The sequence below is a fragment of the Saccopteryx leptura genome, chromosome 4 (assembly GCF_036850995.1).
Source record: "Saccopteryx leptura isolate mSacLep1 chromosome 4, mSacLep1_pri_phased_curated, whole genome shotgun sequence".
Classification (NCBI taxonomy): Eukaryota; Metazoa; Chordata; class Mammalia; order Chiroptera; family Emballonuridae; genus Saccopteryx; species Saccopteryx leptura.
In genome coordinates, this window is record NC_089506.1 from 217,792,383 (window position 1) to 217,810,907 (window position 18,525).

Genomic DNA, 18,525 nt, shown 5'->3' on the forward strand with positions numbered 1-18,525 from the left:
GCCCTTTCTGAGGGAGGCGCTCCGGAAATTCGGTAGTGATGGAGAGCTTGGTTTGAATGGTACAAGGTAGACTGGGAATCTGCGATTTAAAAGTAAGTAAGGACTCTCCCCTAGTGATTAAGTTAATGAAAAACCCAATTATAGACTAGCACCAAAAACTGTAAGTTATCTTAGTAAGTAAAACTCCAGGAGTAAGGAGAGTAGGGAAGTTAAAAGCATTCTAAAGATGTTCACTTTCAGGAGGTTTTGGAGGCATGGGCAAGTAAGACACTTTGGTGAAGAAGTAGGGTTATTACCATGTACTGACACAACAATTTAAGAACAATTCTGAGAGTTAGGAAAGAGAACTGTTTAAGCGCAAGCAGTTTAACGGGGTGGGCTAAGCTTGACCAAGCCCACAAAAGTTGAAAAAGAAAAAAAAGCAAGCAGGAGAATGTTAGTGAAAAATAAATAGTAAATGTAAAATAATGTGGGGGGATAAAGTATGTTGGTTGTTGCAATAAATATGAATTAATCTACTAGAAAACACAGCCTGTCGGAATAAATTATTTCTGTAATCTAGCTATAAGAAATTTAGAGGAAGCACACATAAGATAAAGTAACAAAAATGTTTCAAATAAATAGATGGACAAAAAATATTTCAGGCAAATGCAAACAAATCCCATGGTTGAGGGGGAGGGGTATTGCTGAACTTCCAGCAATGAGGATATTTTGTTTAATAATCCTACACTAAGGTATTTTCCTATAAATGTTTATGCATGTGAATGACATTTCATAACTGCAACAGGCAGAATAATGGCCCCTTCCTCAAATGTCCTAAAATGCTCTAATTCCTGAACTGTTACATAGGAAAACGTTCTTAAGGTCTGCCTGATTCTTTTTTCTTTTCTTTTTTTTAACTGATTTTAGCAAGTGAGAGAGAGACAAGAACATCTATCTGTTCCTGTTATGTGCCCTGACCAGGGATTAAACTGGCAACCTTTGAGTTTCAGGACAATGCTTTAACCAACTGAGCTATCTGGCTGGGGCTGCCTGGTTCTTACCAAATGCTAAATTTGCTAAGTGTTGAAATGTAGCACAGTATTTCGGACAGCAGCTTTATTCAGATGAGTTGACTTGAACCCTACCCGATGCAAAGAAGGAATCAACATTAATTAACCAAGTGTAGCCTCCCTTGGGGAGAACGAGAAAGAGCTTTGGGTGTGAATCCTGTTTCCTTTAGTTACTGTAAGTAAGTAAAGCTACCAGATGACAACCACATGTTGCCCTTGAAGAGAACACCCCAAGCCTACTGCTGAAGGGGTGAATGAAGGCCACCTGGTGTTGCCCTGCAAACTGGGGCAAAGTTAGAAACATTGAACTAGAGGCCAGCGAGAATCCTTTACCTTCACAGAAAGACTGCAAGAATGTTTAAGACAGTACAACACCTAGACACCCCCTGAGGACCTGGGGAGTGAAGCTATCCTGAATACCTACTTCATATCCCCAAATGATCTGAAGAGCCACAGGAAGTACAAAAGGTAGCAGAGACCTACCACTCCCACCTTCCAATTGGTAGAGGTGGCCTTTAGGTTTTTTTTGTTTGTTTATTTGGTTTTAAGAGAGAGAGACAGACAGGAAAGGAGAGAGATTAGTAAGCATCATCTTGTAGTTGCAGCACTTTAGTTGTTCACTGATTGCTTTCTCATATCTGCCTTGACCAAGAGGCTCCAGCTGAGCCAGTGACCCCCTTGCTCAAGCCAGCAACGTTGAGCTTTAAGCCAGTGACCTTTGGGCTCAAGCCAGCCACCACAGGGTCATGTCTATGATCCCACGCTCAAGCCGATGAGCCTGCACTCAAGTCAGCAACCTTGAGATTTCTAGACTTTATCCACTGTGCCACCGCCTGGCTCTAGACACTCATTTTGATGAATCCACACATTCAAGGACACACCTGGAAAGCTGATGAATATTCTGCTGAAACCCTCCCCTAAGATTACCCCCTAAAGAGAGAGAAAACCCCTCAAGACAAAGGCTACCAGCATCCCCTCTCTCTGGAGTATGCCCATGCCTTTTCTCAGGCATCAGGAACTTTTTACTTTGTTTTTCCTAAACCCTTAGGGTCCACATGTTAGGGTTAAATTAGCCCCTGTAAAATTCATACTCTACTCACCCAAACATTCTGTAAGGTTAATTTGCTTGCTATTCTCTCTCTTAATAGCTGTCTGGCTTTCACTTTGAAATGGAGCAAAAGTTTACCTTAGCAGGAATGTCTGAGAAAGCTTGCATTGGGGAGAGACCTGACCATTAGGGGAGTTTAAATCACAATAGTTGTTTGTAGAAACCTAGTTACAGGCTCAGGTCCCTGCTATTTCTGGGAGACTGACCTCTTGGCTGTCTTCAAAACTTACCAAGGACACCAACCAGAAAGGACCAGCTGATTAAGCCCTAAGCCAGAACAAAAAAGAGAACTTGTCTCTGCAGCAGAATTCCCCACCGTAAATCAGTAGTAACCAAGGCAACAAAAACTCCCCCGATATGCGAATCTGAACTTATCCAGGTGCAAGGACCACATGCTCGCAAATGCTTGCAACAACCCCTCTATCTAAGGCTTGCTCTAGCAGCTGGGGCTGACATCCTTGGGTTTCAGTCCGCTTACCCCAAGCGATTTTTTTTTTTTTCCCACTCCAAGCGATTTTAAAACAAACGTTTTTTGGAACACATCAGCCGAGTATTTTACGTTCGTCCCGCGGTCTCTGCCTTTCACTCCACAGACTTGCAAGCCAAGGAGAGCAGCGGGCAGCGGCAGCTCCTCCCAGGCTCACCCCATGAACCTGTCTCCAAGGGCCCCCTTTTCCTCTAACTTTCCGATTAGCTAAATAAAGCAGCCAACCTGGGCTCCTCTCTTTCCTACACTGTTCCTTGAGAGCCAAAGCAGAGCCCTGCTGAGGGTCTTTCCTGTTAGACTTACACCTTAAGCCCTTCCTTTGTGTCACTGTCCCCATCTTTAATAAACATACCCTCACAATCACCTGGACTCCTATTGTGACATCTTTCCTGCACGCCATCAAGAACCGAGGACACACCTGCAGGCGAGCCTGAGGCAGACCCGCTCCCCGCCCGGCCCCTTTCCCGTACCCGTGGCTCTGGTGAGAACTAGCCTTAGGCTCTGGGAGAAGCAGCGCTGGCACTCCAGGGATGTGGCCGAGAGCCACGCCTCCGCCCAGACGGGATAAGCTAGGGGGAAAGCATGCCTTTGCTATTCCAAAGTCACTTCTTTCTGGGTCTCAGCTTCCCTATCTATATAATGGGGACACCGTGGATTCCAAGGTGCAACTGAAAAGAAACCGACTGTCCTCTCCTCGGCCGACCACGGGGAACCGTCCTCACGCCAGCATTACGACCGGGGAAACCAAGGACCCGAGGGGCTCAAACGCTGCCCCAAAGTCAGAACTGCCAGTCCGGAGCTCGGGGGAGGCGACGCGTCGGCAGGGGCCCGGCCGAGGTGAGCCCCCGCATGCCGCCACAGCGCGGGGAGGACGTCGGCCGGCCAGGCAAGCAGCCCCGTTCCGCAGGCGGAGAGCCCGGGCACCGCCAACATCGCGCCGGCCGCCCCGCTCCAGAGCCCGCCCTCCGTTAGGCGGCGGGCCTCCCGGCGCCGGAAGTCCGCCCGCGACCTCTCTAGGACGCCAGGCGTGGCGCTCGCTGCCCTTAACCCTCTGGGCGCCGCGGCGCCCTCCTTTGTTTCCCGGTAGCTTCACAAAGGTTCGTGCGAGGAGAGTAGGGTCCCTTCTACGTGAAGTCACACAGCTGCTGAACCCGGCACAGGCGGCCCATTTGCAGCTGTTTTCATTTATCCCAACCGCCTCACAATATCTTAAAAGATGTACATTAAAACCTCAGCTGGGGTTAGTACACGTTCCAGTTTTACCTTCTGTTCTTTGGCACTGCGTTTCCCTAAATTTCCCAGTGTGCCAACGATCCTACCGCTGAGTCTAAAAATTAAAGGTTGGCAACAGACAGTCACTTGACATCAACTTGGTTTACACAGAGCCTCTCAGATGCCGGCTGCTCCTGGCACGGTTCACAGATGGATGGCCCGGACAGGAGGTCCAGGTTATTGGCTCCATGTTTCAGATGAGACAGATAAGGTCTAAAGGGGTAAGTGACGTATCCAAGATCACTCAGTACAAGTCAGCTGAGCCCGGAAAAGCCTGTTCCTGTCCTGCGTCTTGACCCTTCCCCGCAGCTCCCTCCCCGAGCTGAGCTGAGCTTAGCTGAGCTGACCTGACCGGAGGAGAGGGAGAAGAGCCCGCTGGGACCGGCTGAGAAAGCATTGCGGACTGAAAATCAATAGACAAATGTAAGGGAATGGAAAGTCAGTTCCTGTCCCTGTCTGCCCTGTGTAGGGCCCTGAATCACCAACCAGACACAGTCCACCTTCCCAGTGGCACGGAGACCCCGTCACTGAGGTGGGGGTGCTGCCCACTGCTGAGCTTGCCTGCTTCAATCATGCATTCTGAAACTGGGGAAGCAACCACAGGGTGAGTCTGGGCACCCAGTGGGCCCGCTGTGAGAGGGGCTTGAGCTCGGTGAGGGTTTGGGTCTTTTGAGAGAACAAAGTTGAACACTATCATAGACAGGTAAGCAGGAGAGGAGCAGACTTTTCCAGTAGAGAAAGGGAGATGTGTTTGCCTTCGTTCTCTTATTGATTTGTCATTAATGAGCACCTTCTATTTCCCAGGCAGTCCTCTAGGCCCTAGGAGGACAGATGAACAATGTGATCTTATTCTAGCAAAGGAAGTGAGATGTCAAGCAAAAGAGAGGACCTGACCCAGTTTGAGGGCCAGGGAAACTTCCCGAAGGAGGCGAGATCCAAGCCAAGGCCTGAAAGGTGTGTAGGCATTGGCCAGGAAGAAGGTGGAAGGGAAGAGTTAACCAGGCAAGGGAACAGCAGGTGCTGAGACAAGAACTCCTCAGTGCCTGACCTGTGGTGGCACAGTGGATAAAGCATCGACCTGGAAATGCTAAGGTCGCCGGTTCGAAACCCTGGGCTTGCCTGGTCAAGGCACATATGGGAGTTGATGCTTCCAGCTCCTCCCCCCTTCTCTCTCTCTGTCTCTCTCTCTCCCTCTCTAAAAATAAATAAGTAAAATTAAAAAAAAAAAAAAAAGAACTCCTCAGTGTGCCAAGTCCTGTGTGTTTTACGGTAAGGTGAAAGGGGCAAGAGAGATGGGCAGGGGCCACACTGAGCAGGCAGGGTTTCGTCTGCCACAAGAAGGAGTTTGGTGGGAGAGCCACAGAGGCAGAGGCAAAGGCAAAAGTCCAGGGGAAACAGGAGGCCCATGCGGCCGCAGGGCAGGAAGTGCCATGAGCATGCTGGAATAGCAAGGGAAGAGGCAGAGGAGGCCAGCAGAGGCCTGCACCTGGAAGCCTCGGAATGCCTGGCTGCCAGGCTCAGGCATCAGCCCAGAGGCCATGCCAATGAGCAGAAAGAAGACTAAGACACTAAGTGGTGCGGCTGTGGCCACCGGGGACCAGAAACGCAGGCTGTCTCCGGGGCAGCTGGTGCTCCCCCTCCTACCCTGGTGATTACCGCACTCTGAGGCAGCCTCACAGTCTCAGACCATCAGCTTTGTGAAGGGAGCTGAGAGTTTGGGCTTTTTCTTATAGGAAATGACTTGATTTTAAATGTTTGCAGTCTATTCAACACCATGTAAGCCAAGCAAATCATATCCATAGGCCAGTGGTTCCCAAACTTTGCAGCGTATTAGCATCACTTGTGGAGCATTTATAAAACTCCCAATGCCCAAGTCACCTCCCATGCTTGGGACCTGGGGGTAGACATCAGATGTCATAAGCCCAGGGCGGTCCAATGTGCAGCAGAGTTTGAGACCCACTGCTGTTGGCTGAATACAGGCATGCCTCACTTCATTGTGCGGCAGGTCAGGGGTGTAGCATTTTTTACAAATGGAAGGCAAGACCCCCCACCAGCAAAGATTATGTCGCACTTCTTGTGATAATTGCTTTATTATTGTGGTCTGGAACGGAACCTGCAAAGTCTGAGGTATGCCTCCATATCCTCTGGGTTGCCAGGCAAAGGCATGGAGAACCTTGGGAAGTTTTAGAACAGGGAAGGAGCAGACCAGTTTAGAGTTTCAGGAAAGTCAGTCCTCAGGAGGAAGAGAGTGCAGTCTGGGGCGAGAAGGGGGCTGTGGCTGGACCCTTGCCTGGGTGACCAACCCTGCCAGTTTGCCCAGGACTGAGGGGTTTCTTGGGACATGGAACTTGAAAGGTCTGGGCAGACCAGGCCGCTTCATCACCCTAGGTCCTGCCCCTGCTACAGCTCTGTCTCCCCGGATTTCTGGGGGACTAATGCTACAGACTCTACACCCTAGGAAGTTCCCTGGGAAAGCGTCCTCTGTCCCCTTGAGGGGCACTCCCCGGGGCTCTGAGCTCCAGGCTTGACAGGCTGGTAGAGGAAGCTGGAAACAGGGAGAGGGCTTAGACCCGTCTGTTCCCCACTGATGGGGAGAGCGAGCCAAGTCAAACCCAAGTCTATGCAATGCCGCTGAGCAGCTGGAAGGAACAAGCTGGTGATCCAGGGTCAAACCCAAGTCTATGCAATGCCGCTGAGCAGCTGGAAGGAACAAGCTAGTGATTCAGGGTCAAACCCAAGTCTATGCAATGCCGCTGAGCAGCTGAAAGGAACAAGCTAGTGATCCAGGGTCAAACCCAAGTCTATGCAATGCCGCTGAGCAGCTGGAAGGAACAAGCTAGTGATCCAAGCAGCAGTACAGATGACACTGAAAAACATTCCGCTGAGTGAAAGAGAGTAGATGCAGTGAATCCATGCTGTATAATTCCATGCCCATGAAGTTCTCAGCCAGGTTGACCTAATCAAACCGAAGTCAGAACAAGGGTTGCCTCGGGGAAGTTGGGGTGGGAGGGGGCAACGGAATTGGGGGAAGAAAGCGATGTATTCGATAAGGGCCTGTGTTATGTGGAGGTATGCGTTTGTTGAAACTCCCTGAATCATACAGTTAACATCTGGGCATTTCATTACAATGAATATTTTGCCTCAAGGGAAAAGAGAAAAACCGAACTAAATAAATACTGAACTCTGGCTAATGACGTGCACGCTGAACTGTTCGGGAAGTGTACCACGGCAACTTATTTTGAAATAGATATGTGATCAAGCAAATGCTGTGAGATGTTAATAGAATCCAGGGGGTGAGTATATATGGGTGCTACCTGTACCCTTCTGCCAACTTTGCTGTAGTTTTAAAACTTTTTATAATAAAATATTAGGAGAAAAAAATCTAAGTCTGATCGTGTCACTCCTCTGCTCAGACCCCTTCAGTAGCTCTTCCTCTCCCCCAGAGTAAAAGCCAAAGTCCTAACAATGGCCTCCAACAGAATGACAATACATTCCGGTTCTCCCAGGGTTCAGCTGTTATCTGGGCATAATTATAAACATATCATCCTCTTTTATTCTCCAAGTCTGAATGGCAGATTCTGGGCCTGCCTTGCCCGTGAGGCCCCCCCAGACCTGACCCAAGTTCAGTCCCCCCCATCTCCCCTCCCCCACCCTCCCCCCTTCCGCCTCCCCCCCAGGACTGCTCCTTCTGCCCAGAATGCTCTCCCCCAGGCAGCTGGTGGCTCTCTCCCTTACCTCCTTCAAGCTTTCTTCAGTCTTTTCTTTCTTTTTCTTTTTATGGACTTTACTGGGGTGACGCTGGTTAAGAAAATTACACAGGTTTTCAGGTGCACAGTTCCACAACACGTCACAAGCTTTTCCTCAAATGTCTCTCAGTAAGAGCCTCCCCTGAGCTCCTATTTAAAACTGCAATCCACTCTTTCCTCATCTTCCTTACTCTATTTTATTTTCAGTGAGAGAGAGAGAGAGAGAGAGAGAGAGAGAGGGAGATGAGAAGCATCAACTCGTAGTTGTGGCACCTTAGTTGTTCATTGATTGCTTTCTTGTATGTGCCTTGACGGGGGTGGGAGGCCCCAGCCAAGCCGGTAACTTTGAGCTCCTGTCTATGATCCCCTGCTCAGGCCGGCACAACGCCGCACTCAAGCCGGGTGAAACTGCGTTCAAGCCCGCAACCTTAGGGTTTTGAACCTGGGTTCTCAGCATCCCAAGCCAACACTCTATCCATGGCGCCACCACCTGCCTGGTCAGGCTCCTTACTCTATTTTTTAAAAGTAGTTATAACTAGACCTGGCTGGATAGCTTGGTTGGTTACAGCATTGTCCCGAAGCACAGAGGTTGCTGGTTCGGTCCCTGATCAGGGCACACACAGGAACAGATAGATGTTCCTGTCTTTCTCTTCCTCTCTCTCTCGCTGAAATCAATAAGTAAAAAAAAAATTTTTTAAGTAGTTATAATTTCCTACATATGATATAATTTACTGAAAATAAGCTCCACGAAGGCAGAGATATTTTTCTGTTTAGTTTATGCTCTATCCCGGGGCCTAAAAAGTACCCAGCAAACAGTAAGCGCACAATCCATGTTACTATGAATACACGAATTCCCCTCCCTTGTGGGGCTCACAGTCCGGTGCCAAAGCAAACACAGACCATCACAAGGCAATAACAGGTGCTCCATGAAATGGCAGAGGAGGGGCACAGCGCATGAAAAGAGAGACCCCCAGAAGGAAGCAGAGGTTTGAAAAACAAGAAGACATCTGCCAGGCGAGGAGACTGGGGTGTAAAGACAGAAGCCGGAGACTTGCCTGTCAGGGAGGCTGAGCAGCCTCGAAAAGCTAAAGCTTGAGTCTCCCTGACCCCTGGCCTTCTCCTGGTCTCAGGCCCCCTCTGTCCCTTAGCCCAGGCCTGCACAACGCCCACTCACCTCCTTGTGACCTGGTTTGAAAGCCACCTTTTCCATAGCTACATGCCCGATCGTCACATTATGCCCGCCCCGCCCCCTCCCAATATCCTCACTCCCAGCAGAGCAAACAGCACGAAAAAGCCCTTAAAGGTGAAAAGCAGCAGAGCACATTTGGGGGCAATTTTAAGCAGTTCCCAGGGTAGCTGAGCAGGGTGGAAGTATCGGAGTGTGGGCTCCACCCTGCAGGTAATGAGAACTGCAGGGTTCTAACCCAGGGCAGCGCCATGAATGGATTCGGGGGATTTTGTTTGTGGGTTTTTATTTTTTATTTTTTTTGAGAGAGAGACAGGAAGGGAGAGATGAGAAGCATCAACTCGTAGTTGCATCATTTTAGTTGTTCATTCATTGCTTCTCGTATGTGCCTTGACAGGGGGCTCAAGCCCAGCCACTGACTGCTTGATACCGACATGATCCCATGCTCAAGCCAGCGACCCCGCGCTCAAGCTGGTGAGCCTGTGCTCAAGATGGGTGAGCTTGCACTCAAGCTGGTGACCTCAGGGTTTTGAAACAGTCCTCAGTGTCCCAGCTCTAACCGTTGCACCGCCACCGATCAGGCCAGATACGGCTTTCCAAAACCACCCAGATGCTGGGCGGAGAATGGATTGGGGGCGGGCGAGAGTGAAGCCGGGAAACCACAGGGAGGCACCTAGAAAGCAGTAGGGCCCTAGAGGAAGGGGCTGAGGGGAGGATGATCTAGGACAAAGGCTCAGCAGGGCCTGACAGCACACTGGATGTTGACTCTGACTTCTGGGTGCTACCATCTTGGCCAACTCCTGGTATTATGGGGCCATTCCTCGGCACAGGATGGTGGAAACAGGTTGGGAGGAGGACGAGGATGATTGGCTGAAGGTCTGTGGGACATCCCAATGGGGAAGTCTTGAAAGAAATTGCTGTTTGCTACATTTTTTAAAAGATTTTATTTATTGATTTTAGAGAGAGGAGAGAGAAAAGGGGGGGTGGAGGGAGAAGTGGGAAGCATCAACTCATAGTTGCTTCTAGTATGTGCCTTGACTTGGCAAGCCTGGGGTTTCGAACCGGTGACCTCAGTGTTCCAGGTAGATGCTTTATCCACTGCGCCACCACAGGTCGGGCAGCATTTGCCCTTTGAGTCGATGGTAGGGGGCAGAACTTGGAGACAGACTTGGGAACCATTTGTTCAAAGAGTAGGTGGGACACAGCTGGGAGAAGAGCTAGGCCAGGGCAAAAGATATTTAAGGGGCCAGGAAGAGGAGAGAGTGATGGAGGGAAGAGCAGCTCTGGTCGGGGGACCAGGGCCCCCGAGCAAGGGGTAGATGAATTTCCAAAAGGAGAGTGAGGATATTGGGAGGGGGTGGGGTGGGCATAATGTGATGATCGGGCATGTAGCTATGGAAAAGGTGGCTTTCAAACCAGGTCACAAGGAGGTGAGTGGGCGTTGTGCAGGCCTGGGCTAAGGGACAGAGGGGGCCTGAGACCAGGAGAAGGCCAGGGGTCAGGGAGACTCAAGCTTTAACCTTTTGAGGCTGCTCAGCCTCCCTGACAGGCAAGTCTCCGGCCTCTGTCTTTACACCCCAGTCTCCTCATCTACGAAAAGGGAGCATAGGAAATAGCTGCCATTCAATGAGCATTTACTGTGTGCCAAGCCAAGGACTCTCGCCCCATGTGCTGCCTCATCTAATCCTCACAGTAGTCTCAGCAGGTGAATGTTACTGTTATTTCCCTTTTACAGATGAGAAAACTGAGGCACAGAGATGTCAAGTCACTTGTTGCAGGCAACACAGTGAATGGAGACAGTGAGATTCAGACCCAGAGCCTGAATTCTGAGCCATAATACTGTACTACTAGCCCATATAAGGCACTGTACAGTTTACAGAGCACTCATGTGGTGGTTGAGGGGAACGATGAGGTGACCCGCACACCCAGAAAATGGCTAAGCTTACTACCACAAACAGTGTAGCTGAATAATGCCCTCCACAAATGTCCACGCCCTAATCCCAGAACTTGTAACTATGCTACTTTATCTGGCAAGTGAGATTTTGCAGATGTGACTAAATTAAGGACCTTGAGATGGGAAGGTTGTCCTGGATCATCTAGGGGGGACCAATGTAATCCAAGGGTCCTTATTAAAGGGAGGCAGGAGAGGCAGAGGAGGCATGGCGACGGGAGCAGAGAGAGAGTTCGCAAGATGCCACGCTGCTGGGTTTGACGGCGGAGGGTGGGGCCACAAGACAGAAAGTGCAGGTGGTCTGGAGAACCTGAAAAAGGCAGGGAGCCTGACCAGGCAGTGGTGCAGTGGATAGAGCATCGGACTGGGATATGGAGGACCCAGGTTCAAAACCCCAGGTCGCCGGCTTGAGCATGGGGGTTGCCGGCTTGAGCGTGAGATCATAGACATGACCCCATGGTCGCTGGCTTGAACCCAAAGGTTGCTGGCTTGAAGCCGAAGGTCCCTGGCTTGAGCCCAAGGTTGCTGGCTTGAGCCCAAGGTTGCTGGCTTAAGCAAGGTTGTCACTCGCTCTGCTGTAGCCCCCCAGTCAAGGGACATATGAGAAATCAATAAATGAACAACTAAGGTGCCACAACTATGAGTTGATGCTTCTCATCTCTCCCTTTCTGTCTCTCACAAAAAAAAAAAAAAAAAGACTAATTTTGGACCTCTGACCTCCAGATAATAAGAAAGATAATAAATTTGTGTTGTTTTAAGCCCCTGAATTTGTGGCAGTTCAGCAACAACAGAAAAGGAACATAGCACATCACTGCGTACCTGGCTCCCGTGGCCAGCTCAGCTCCCCAGCTCAGCTCATCCTGCAGCCGCTAGCACTAACACCCTGAGATTTTTAAATAGTTCTTTAAAGTTCCAATTTGGTCCTCTCTGAACCTCAGTCTTTCATTTTGTTAAGAATAAAAATAGGACTAACACACCTGACCCTGACTCTCTTGTAAGCACAGAGTGAATAAAAGTGCTTTATATCATTCAAAGATTCCCATAAACCACTGGGACAGATGAGGCCTAGTTATTGTCCCCATTGCTCAGATGAACAAACAAAGGCTCAGAGAAGGGAAATGGCCCATGCAGAGCCACACAGTTAATGAGTAACAGAGCCAGGACTTGACCCAGGACTTCTTACTTCAAATCTACCACACTGAGGTTCATGCCTCAGGGCTCAGCTCATGTGCCACCTCCTCAGAGAAGCCTTCCTGGATAGTCTCAGCCCATTCATTCATTCATTCATCAAACAGTAGCTATGACTGCTCTCTGCCCAGTGTGGTACTAAATAAAACTGGGGACCAAGTTCTGCCCTCAGGAGCCCACTGCCTAGTGAACAAGACAAGACACACAAACCAACCATCCTGAACAGCCTGATAAATGCCGAGACAAAGGGAAGCACAGAGGACTGTGGAAGCCCAAAAGAGGAGAAACAGACCATGCCGGGGTCAGGGAAGGCTTGCTGGAGGAGGCGGTTATAGAGTTGGGGACGAGTAAGACGCAACCCAACCTGGGGGCGGGGCTCTGGTGGAGGAACAGCTAAGGGGAAGAGGGAGGCACGATGCTGTAGCTTCCCGAGGGCAGCAGAGGGGTTGGTTGTCCCAGGCCCCAGCATCCCTCTGGGTCTCCATGGTCCTGCGTATGAATGGGAATTGTGGGCCTCGCTGCCCAGAGCTTTGGTGACTGCTGGGCCCAGGTCCCTGGATTCCCAGAGGAGGGCTGAAGGTCAGGAAGGGTTAAAGGTAAGGGGCCCAGGGCAGGGCGGGGGGTGTTGGGGAGGCAGGGTCCCGGCTTAAGCCCCCATTCCATATCTGACTCATGGTGTGACTACAGGAAGATCCTCCGAGAGCTCCGGTGACACCATCTGAGAAATTTGGAGCATGAGACAAAACTGTCTCCAAAGACCCTCCCCAGCCCTGAAGGGGAAATGACAGGACACAAAATTACAAAAGGGTCTTTATTTGTAAAAAGTCAGGGGGCCCCTGGGGCAGCAGGAAAGGCAGGCCGGCTTCTCAGGGGTCGGGGGCATTTGGGCAGATGCGCTTGAGTGGGGGGGCGCCCTCTGAGTCCTCTGTGTCACCCTGGGTGGCCTCGGGGACAGGTGGCACTGGCTCAAAGACAGGGTAAGCTTCGGGGGCCTGGAGAGGAAGGGTGGACAGGCGTGAGCTCCACCCAGACCCGGAGTGCAGTCTCCTGGCCTCCACCTTCTCCAAAGCCCGCACTCCACTCCCCTCCCGGACCCGAGTCTAGCCCAGAGCCAGGGACCCAGGGTGCAGATTAAACAGGGCACCGAAACAACCAACTGTTTGGGGGGAAGAAGTTGATATTTGCTATGTCTGGGACACGCATCAGGTAGTCCTTGTGGGAAAATTCAGAAGTTTATGGGGGACTTTCTTAAGCTAGTTGTATAGTAGAGGATTTAAAAAGTTAATACTTGGAGGAGCAGCATGATCTTTCCAGGCTTTTAATCGTCTTAAATCAGACCTGATCCAGCCCTCAGGACTTTGTTTTTAAAAACACCCTTTCCTTTTTAGTGCCAAGAACCCAGCTCTAAGCCTTTAGTTGTGTCCGAGGTCTACCTTCCCCATCTGGGCCTCAAAAGTGCAGTCCCCAAGCCTTAGGCTGCCCCCCCCCCGCCCCGTTCCCTCCAAGACCTGGGAGTGCAGCCTTCTGGCCCCTCTCACCTCGGCCTCCAGCAACTCCGGAACCGGCTCCTCCTTGGTCAGCATGGGGGGCTCATCGGTGCCGCCTGAGGTGACACCCCCGGGATCTGGAACGTCAAGGTAACAGTCCCTGAGCAGCCGCTCTGTGCCACAGCACGGACCAGGGGACATAAACACCAGTCACACAAGCCCCTGGCCGTGGGAGCACTGCAGAGGGAGAGGAGCTCCTGGCTGCAGCCCCGGAGAAAGACACGGAAGGACATCCAGGTGGGATCCCGACGGGTTAGGAGGCAGACAGAGGGGGAGGTGGAAGCACATTTTCAGCAGAGGAAACGGGTACTAAGAAAGCACAGATTCTGAGTTTGCACTGCCTACGTTCAAATCCTAACCTTGGGCAAATGACTTAATTTCTCTGGGCCTCATTTTCCCAATCTATAAAATGTGGATAATTAGAATAGTTCCTACTGAGAGGATTACACGAGATAATACAGATAAAGCCCTTACTTAGCACAGTGTCTGGCACAGAGTTAAATGCTCAATAAATGCCAGTGATTGTTTTGTTTCTGATTTTATAAAGTGAGAAGAGGGGAGACAGTGAGACAGACCGGCATGCGCCTGACCGGATCCCCCCGGCAACTCCATCTGGGGCCGATGCTCGAGTACTGAGCTATCCTCAGCACCAGAAGCCACGCTTCGAACCAATTGAGTGGCTACAAGAGGGGAAGAGGGAGAGAAGGGGGTAGGGGGAGAGAAGCAGATGCTTGCTTCTCCTGTGTGCCCTGACCGGGAATCGAACCCAGGACAACCATACGCTAAGCCGACGCTCTATCCACTGAGCCACCAGCCAGGGCCAGTTACTGCTTTTATTTTAGTAAAAGTACAGAAGCGCACAGCACAATCTAGACACAGCCATAGGCCCAAGTCAAAGTGTTCTGAAAGGAAATGAGGAGGTCAGCAGGGGATGGTTCCCAAAGGGCCCAGTATGCCAAACTGGGGAGGCAAAGGTCATCGGGAGCCCCTGAAGTCTTTGAGCAGGAAAGTGACCCCGTCAAACCTGTGCTTTAGAAAAAGCTGCTCCCGTCAGCTGTGGGGAGGTGACTCTAGGGAAGGAGACCCACAAGGAGGCTGGAGCCAGGTGAGGGGGAGAGATGACAAGCTTGGGGAGGGAGAAGACGATGTTGGGAGGTGGGACCGACCAGGCAGGGGACTGACTACAAGGCAGAAAGAGAAGCTGGGAGGCCCTGGCCGGTTGGCTCAGCGGTAGAGCGTTGGCCTGGCGTGCGGGGGACCCGGGTTCGATTCCCGGCCAGGGCACATAGGAGAAGCGCCCATTTGCTTCTCCACCTCCCCCCCCCTTCCTCTCTGTCTCTCTCTTCCCCTCCCGCAGCCAAGGCTCCATTGGAGCAAAGATGGCCCGGGCGCTGGGGATGGCTCCTTGGCCTCTGCCCCAGGTGCTAGAGTGGCTCTGGTCGCTGCAGAGCGATGCCCCAGAGGGGCAGAGCGTTGCCCCTGGTGGGCGTGCCGGGTGGATCCCGGTCAGGCGCATGCGGGAGTCTGTCTGACTGTCTCTCCCCGTTTCCAGCTTCAGAAAAATACAACAAAAAAAAAACAAAAAAAAAAAGAGAAGCTGGGAAGGGCCTTACACCCGGGATGCTGGCTTACTGGCTGCGTGAGCTGGGGCAACTTATTTGACAGCTTTGGGTTCCAGATTCTCATTTATAAATGGTGAAGAGAACCCTCCGAGGGTGGTAGTGGAGATTAAATGAGATCAAGTAAAACATATACAATGCTTAGAAGAGTGCCAGATACACAGTCAGAGCTCAATAAGTATTAGCTGTTATATCACTTATTATTAATGACTCTGAGAAATATCAGTCATTTATTTCTCAACAAATATTTACTGAGCACCTACTATGTACGCATGGTGTTCTGAGATACAGTAACGAATAAAATCAATATGGACCCAACATTCAGGAAACTGACACGAGGTGGGAGTGAGGGAGAAAGACCCCATACTTTAGGGAGTAAAGATGAAATTTCCATGAAAATCCCAGACAGTGATGAGTTATCAACAGACCAGAGTAGTCAAGAGGAAGGTGATGGCTCCAGAGGGGTCAGGGGGCCTCCTGAGGAGGCAACACAGGATGGGGGCAGGTACAGGTCTAAGCTGGTGGCTTCAGCTTTGGAGAAGACAAGACTGAGAGGGGAGGGCACCTGGGAGGCACTTGGTCCTACCTCTCTCCTGGCCTAGCCGTGGAGGCTGAGCTTCCTCTGGGACCCCTTCGGGTGGTCCGGAAGGTGACGCGGGGCGGCTGGGCTGGGGGGTGCCACCCGGGCTGGGCTCGGTGCCCTTTTGCATGGAGCCTTCCGAATGGAAACTCTGGTTACTGTTCTCATCTGCGAGAGCAAAAGTCCAGAGGGTTGGGCCTGAGGTTCCCGGTCCCCTCCTGCCATCCCATACCCCCCCCCCATCCCAGAATCCCTACATACCGTTGAGATCGAGCAGGATAAGAGGACCACCCCCTCGGGGGCTGGTGCCCCTGCCGCGCCGCTCCCGGCCTCGGGACCTCTCAGCACCACCACCAGCCCTCCTTCGCTCCTGGGGATGAGGAGAGGGAGGATCAGAGCTGGCGCCCGCAAAGCCCCCACTTCTACAAGTCAACTGAGGCACAGGGAAACCAAAGGCCCTGCCCCCATGAGGTGACAGAGGTGGTGCACACTGGGGGTAGGGCTTCTTTCTTTTTAATTGATCAATTTTAGAGTGACAGAGAGAGGAAGGGAGAGAGAGAGAAGGAGGCGTTCATTTGGTGTTCCACTTAGTTGTGTGCTTGCTCACTGGTCCCTTCCTGTCTGTGCCCTGACCCAGATCGAACCCACAACCCTGGTGTTACCAGAAGAGGCCCTAACTGACTGAGCTCACCAGCCAAGGCTTGGGGTAGGTCTTGAATTCCAGGGTCTGGAGCAAGAAAAAGGGAGAAGGGGTGGAGTTGGCAATAATTGTAAACATGTGTCTGGGCTGCTGCTGCATTTGATGTCTCAGAGTAGGGACCCGAGGTCAGAATGGGGAGGGGCTTGCCTGAGGCCGCACAGATGCAGCTTCTGGTGGGGGGAGGGGCTTGCTCACCTCTTCCTGGGGGTCCACCACTGGCACCCACTTGAAGATACGAAGGGAAGTGTCGCCCACCGTCACCCAGCGCTTCTCCCTGTGGGACAGTGGGGGGACTAGGTCAGAGAAGCCTCAATCGAGAGCCCGTCCAGCCGCCGGGTACATCTGGGGATACCTGCATAGGTGTGGGTGGTGCGTAAGGAAGGGCAGTTTTGCTAACGGGGCATTGTTAGAGGGACAAAAAGAGCCCTGCAGACTCCAGGGCACACACGGGGGTGCCTCTAGTGAAAGAGTACGGCTTGGGCCGTGGCTCGCAGACCCCTAGGGTATATGCATGGGGCACAGGGCTCTGGGCCTGGCTTGGGATCCCGGCGGACTTAGGGAGGAGTGTCAAAGCTTTAGGAGGCGGGGCATAAATGGGGGGGGGGCTCCTGTTCTGGGAGGACACGGCTGGGGAGCACGCTTTGTAGACCCAGGGTGTAGCTAGGAGAAGGGGGACCGAGCCCTGTACATCCAGGGCGCAGCTGGGCGGCGCACCTAACACCTGGGGCCACCGCTGGTGAAGGGAGGGTAGCCGCCTTTGGAGGAGGAGTGGCCCCGCCATCTCCGGTCCCTGTCCCCGGGACAGCGCTCACCATCTCCGGACCTTCTCGATAGTCGCCATCACCTTCTTGATGTCATCCTTGGCCCGGCTCCGGGTCTCAGCCCGCACGGTCCGGCCGGCCATGCTGGCGGGGCTGGGGCTGGGGCCGGGGCCGAGGCCGAGCCCGCGGCTGGGCCGCCTCCCGTCCGGCGGGCTCAGGCTCGGCGCCAGGCCGGGTCGCCGTTCTCTCCGCCTGCCGTCCCTCCGGGAGTTGGCCGCGCCCTCCCTCGCTCCCCAACGCCTCCGCGAGTCCCCGCCCGGCTTCCTGCCGCTGCGCCCCGCCCGGGCCCGTCCCGGGAGCGGCCCTGCAGCGCGGACGGCCTGAGCCCAGGCCTGGAAACCGGCCAGCCCCGCCCCGCCCCGGCCCGCCCCCTCGGGGCGCCCGGACGCGCAGCGCCCCCTGCCCGCCGCCCCGAAGGAGGTTGGGGTCAGCTCCGCGACTGGACGCGCGCCGCAGGACTGAGGTGTGCGTTCAGACCACGTGGGCGCCGGGAGAGCTAGAGGGACTGTGCCTGGGTGTGCGTCCGCTGCGCGTGGGCGTCCTTGGAACGCGCGCGCGCGGCCGCGTGTATCCACCTTCACCAGCCAGGTTGTCTAGTTCTACATTGTCCAACTATATTCCTTCTAGCGTTCATTCAATAATCTGTTAACTGAGTGCCAAGCAAGTATGTGCCAGAAACTTCATGTTAGTGTGTCTCCACCCACTGGAATGGCTAAAATGACAGTGACTGACCGCACCAAGGGTAGGCAAAGAAGTAAAGCAGCTGGATCTCATTCATTCCTGGGGGAGTGTAAATTGGTAAAAACGACACTTTGGGAAACAGTTTTCCAATGAAGCCCAAAATACATCCCAACCCTATGATCCAGCAATTCCACGCTTACATTATCAGCACCCAACAGAAACGCATAGGTATGCGCACCAAGAAACGTCTACCGGAATGTTCACAGCACTGTTTAAATATAATAGCCTCAAAGCAGAAACAACCATCAAAGGGGAGTGGAAAAGGAGCTGTATGTATCCTATTCACACCTTGGACACAGAAAGGAGAATGATGTCCCGCTACACCCAACAAGGGGGGCAAGTCCCATGAAAGAAGTCAGATACAAGAGTATATATACACTGTATGATTCGGTTTATATGAAGATGGAAACAGACAAAACTAATTTATGGTGTGACAAGCCAGAATAGCAGTCACTCTTGGGACTGGGAGTGGCTAAAGAGGGGGCTCTGGGAACTGGTCATGTTCTGTTTCTTAATCTAGTGCCGGT

At 52.3% G+C, this 18,525-nt stretch overlaps 2 protein-coding genes across 3 annotated transcripts in view; both read right to left on the reverse strand.

Annotated features, from left to right (window-relative positions):
* Positions 1–17,655, reverse strand: part of BCL7C (BAF chromatin remodeling complex subunit BCL7C) — a 35,082-nt gene extending 17,427 nt beyond the window's left edge. Inside the window, exons 1-6 of one of the 2 annotated variants that reach the window (XM_066383314.1) lie at positions 17,249–17,644; positions 16,632–16,710; positions 15,998–16,106; positions 15,743–15,904; positions 13,529–13,614; positions 12,798–12,982 (exon numbers count right to left, since the gene is read on the reverse strand). In XM_066383314.1, the coding sequence (XP_066239411.1) occupies positions 12,857–12,982; positions 13,529–13,614; positions 15,743–15,904; positions 15,998–16,106; positions 16,632–16,710; positions 17,249–17,340 (654 nt within the window). In that variant the 5' untranslated portion in view covers positions 17,341–17,644 and the 3' untranslated portion in view covers positions 12,798–12,856. Of the gene's footprint in view, positions 1–12,797; positions 12,983–13,528; positions 13,615–15,742; positions 15,905–15,997; positions 16,107–16,631; positions 16,711–17,248 lie in introns of those variants that run through there. The other variant, XM_066383315.1, reaches the window with a different exon arrangement.
* The window catches only part of STX1B (syntaxin 1B), a 254,524-nt gene that overhangs the window by 138,156 nt on the left and 97,843 nt on the right, over positions 1–18,525 (reverse strand). The window lies entirely within an intron of this gene.